The following is a 2,190-nucleotide window of genomic DNA, read 5'->3' on the forward strand; positions in this document are numbered from 1 at the left end:
ATACACATACACACATATATACACAATTGGAGTGGAAACCACTAGGAGTGCTTTCTTGTGAAAAAGCTTGTGACAAAATACATCACCCACTATTTTTATTTACAAAAACACTCCAGAAAGCATAAGAATAAATGGAACTTTCCTTAAAATGATAAAAGTACCTATTTAAAATAAATAGCAAACATTATATATAAAGGAGAGAAGCCAGAAAAGTTTGGAGTTCCAACTCTATGATTTATTTCTTGAAGAACATCTTTAACACTTTCTCCCAGATCTGCTTGGTCCTAACCCCATAGATTATAGGGTTAAGCAGGGGTGGGACAACGACATACAGATTGGCCAGGAGAATATGGATATAACGAGGAACATTATAGCCAAAGCGATGAGTCATGAAAGAGAATAAGGCTGGGGTATAAAAGGCTAGAATAACACAAACATGAGAGCCACATGTACTCAGGGCTTTTATTCGGGCATCTTGGGAGGGGAGGTGAAAGACAGCTTGAAGAATCAGAACATAGGATACAGCAATAGCGATAATGTCAAAGATCAGAGTTCCAATTGCACATAGGCCATAGATCATGTTGACTCTGATGGTTGTGCAGGCCAGTCGGGCAATGCCCATATGTTCACAGTAGGTATGAGGAATGACATGGTTTCCACAGAAAGGAAGTCGAAGGATCAGGAACACAAAGGGAACCACTGTGAAGAAAGACCTCATCACCACCCCAACACACATCATGGCCACCACCCTGTTGGTGAGGACAGTGTTGTAATGTAAAGGATTACAGATTGCCACATAACGGTCATAAGCCATAGATGATAATACAGCTGATTCCATTGCAGTCAGCATATGGATAAAGAACATCTGTGTGACGCAGGCCCCAAAACTGATCTCCCTCAATCTGAACCAAAAGATTCCTAGCATCTTGGGAATTGTGGTTGTGGATAAGCCTTGATCAATGGTGGCCAACATGGCCAGAAAGTAAAACATAGGCTGGTGAAGTGTCTTCTCAGTCTTTATCACAAATAATATAGTGATATTTCCCAAGAGGGCAACAAAATACACAATGCAGAAAGGGAAGCCAATCCAGATGTGAAAAATCTCCAGTCCTGGAATGCCCAATAATAGGAAAAAAGGGGGATGGAATTGAGTGTCATTGGAATGAGGCATCTTCTTTTTTAATTGCTGATGGTTATAGTCATTGCAGACAGAATTTCAAACACTGGAAAGGATCTAAATGCTTTCACTTACTATCGCCAAATTCCTAGAATAAAATGATTTAAACACATTTACTATCACATAATCTCAGAATATGAAGGAACCTCCAAAATTGTCTTGTGAAACCCTTACCTGAATGGAAATCTGCTCAATAAAATCCTTCAAAATCCTTAAGAATATCTTGCCTCCAGGTGAAGCTCCACGGGGACCAGAAACTCACTACCTTCCAAGTTAAGCTATTCCCTCTTAAGAGAGGCCAAATTCTTAGGAAGTCGATATTGAAATTGAACCCAAATTTTCAAATCTTGAACTTCCACCACCTCTGCTTAATTCCATCTATAGACTATATATTGAATATTTTGCTCAATCCATGTGACTTTATTTTAGAAATAATATTTTAAAAATACATTGCTCCTAAAGGAGGAGAAAAAAATTTGAGATAATTTGAGTCAGTAAAAAAATAATATTTGTTGAAGTAATTGTTAATATTTGGCCTTAAAAAGTAAGAATTAGATGCTATATGAAGGCAATCTTCAACTATGTTAAGGGCTGTCATGTTGAAAAGAGAATAACTTTATTGCCTCAGAGAACAGAACAAGTAGCAGTCAATGTTAAGTGTAGATAGATTTCACTTGACTGCAAACAAGAAAACACAAATTCCTCAGATTTTGAGCTGTCTAAAGGTTTAATGAGCTTGTTTGTTTATTAGTGATTTCTCATGATTGGCAACTTCCAACTAGTAAATGGGTGATCACAGGGTAATGAGAAGAGTCCCCAGTGAGCCCAGTCTTTACAAGAATATGCACCATACTTGACTGATGCAAGCCTTGCATGGGCTTTGGAGCATGTAAAAACATTATTTTTTGTTTCTCTCATTATTTGTCTCTCTCATTATGATTTGTTTTTCTGTGGAAAAGAAAAAGAAAACCCTACTTTTCTAAGATTTCCCTGAAAATACATAGAAACATAAA

General features: G+C 37.4%; 1 protein-coding gene across 1 annotated transcript; it reads right to left on the minus strand.

The window, feature by feature from the left end:
• Nucleotides 1-235: 235 nt before the first annotated feature.
• Nucleotides 236-1,177, minus strand: LOC140504849 (olfactory receptor 52E2-like). The gene has a single exon (XM_072610208.1). It carries the CDS (start codon nucleotides 1,169-1,171, stop codon nucleotides 236-238), a length of 936 nt encoding a protein of 311 aa, XP_072466309.1. The 5' UTR covers nucleotides 1,172-1,177.
• Nucleotides 1,178-2,190: the final 1,013 nt, after the last annotated feature.

The sequence above is a fragment of the Notamacropus eugenii genome, chromosome 5 (genome assembly GCF_028372415.1).
Source record: "Notamacropus eugenii isolate mMacEug1 chromosome 5, mMacEug1.pri_v2, whole genome shotgun sequence".
Lineage (NCBI taxonomy): Eukaryota > Metazoa > Chordata > Mammalia > Diprotodontia > Macropodidae > Notamacropus > Notamacropus eugenii.

Coding starts and splice junctions, on each gene's coding strand:
- LOC140504849 (XM_072610208.1), bottom strand. CDS start 1,171: ATGCCTCATTCCAATGACACTCAATTCCATCCCCCTTTTTTCCTATTA.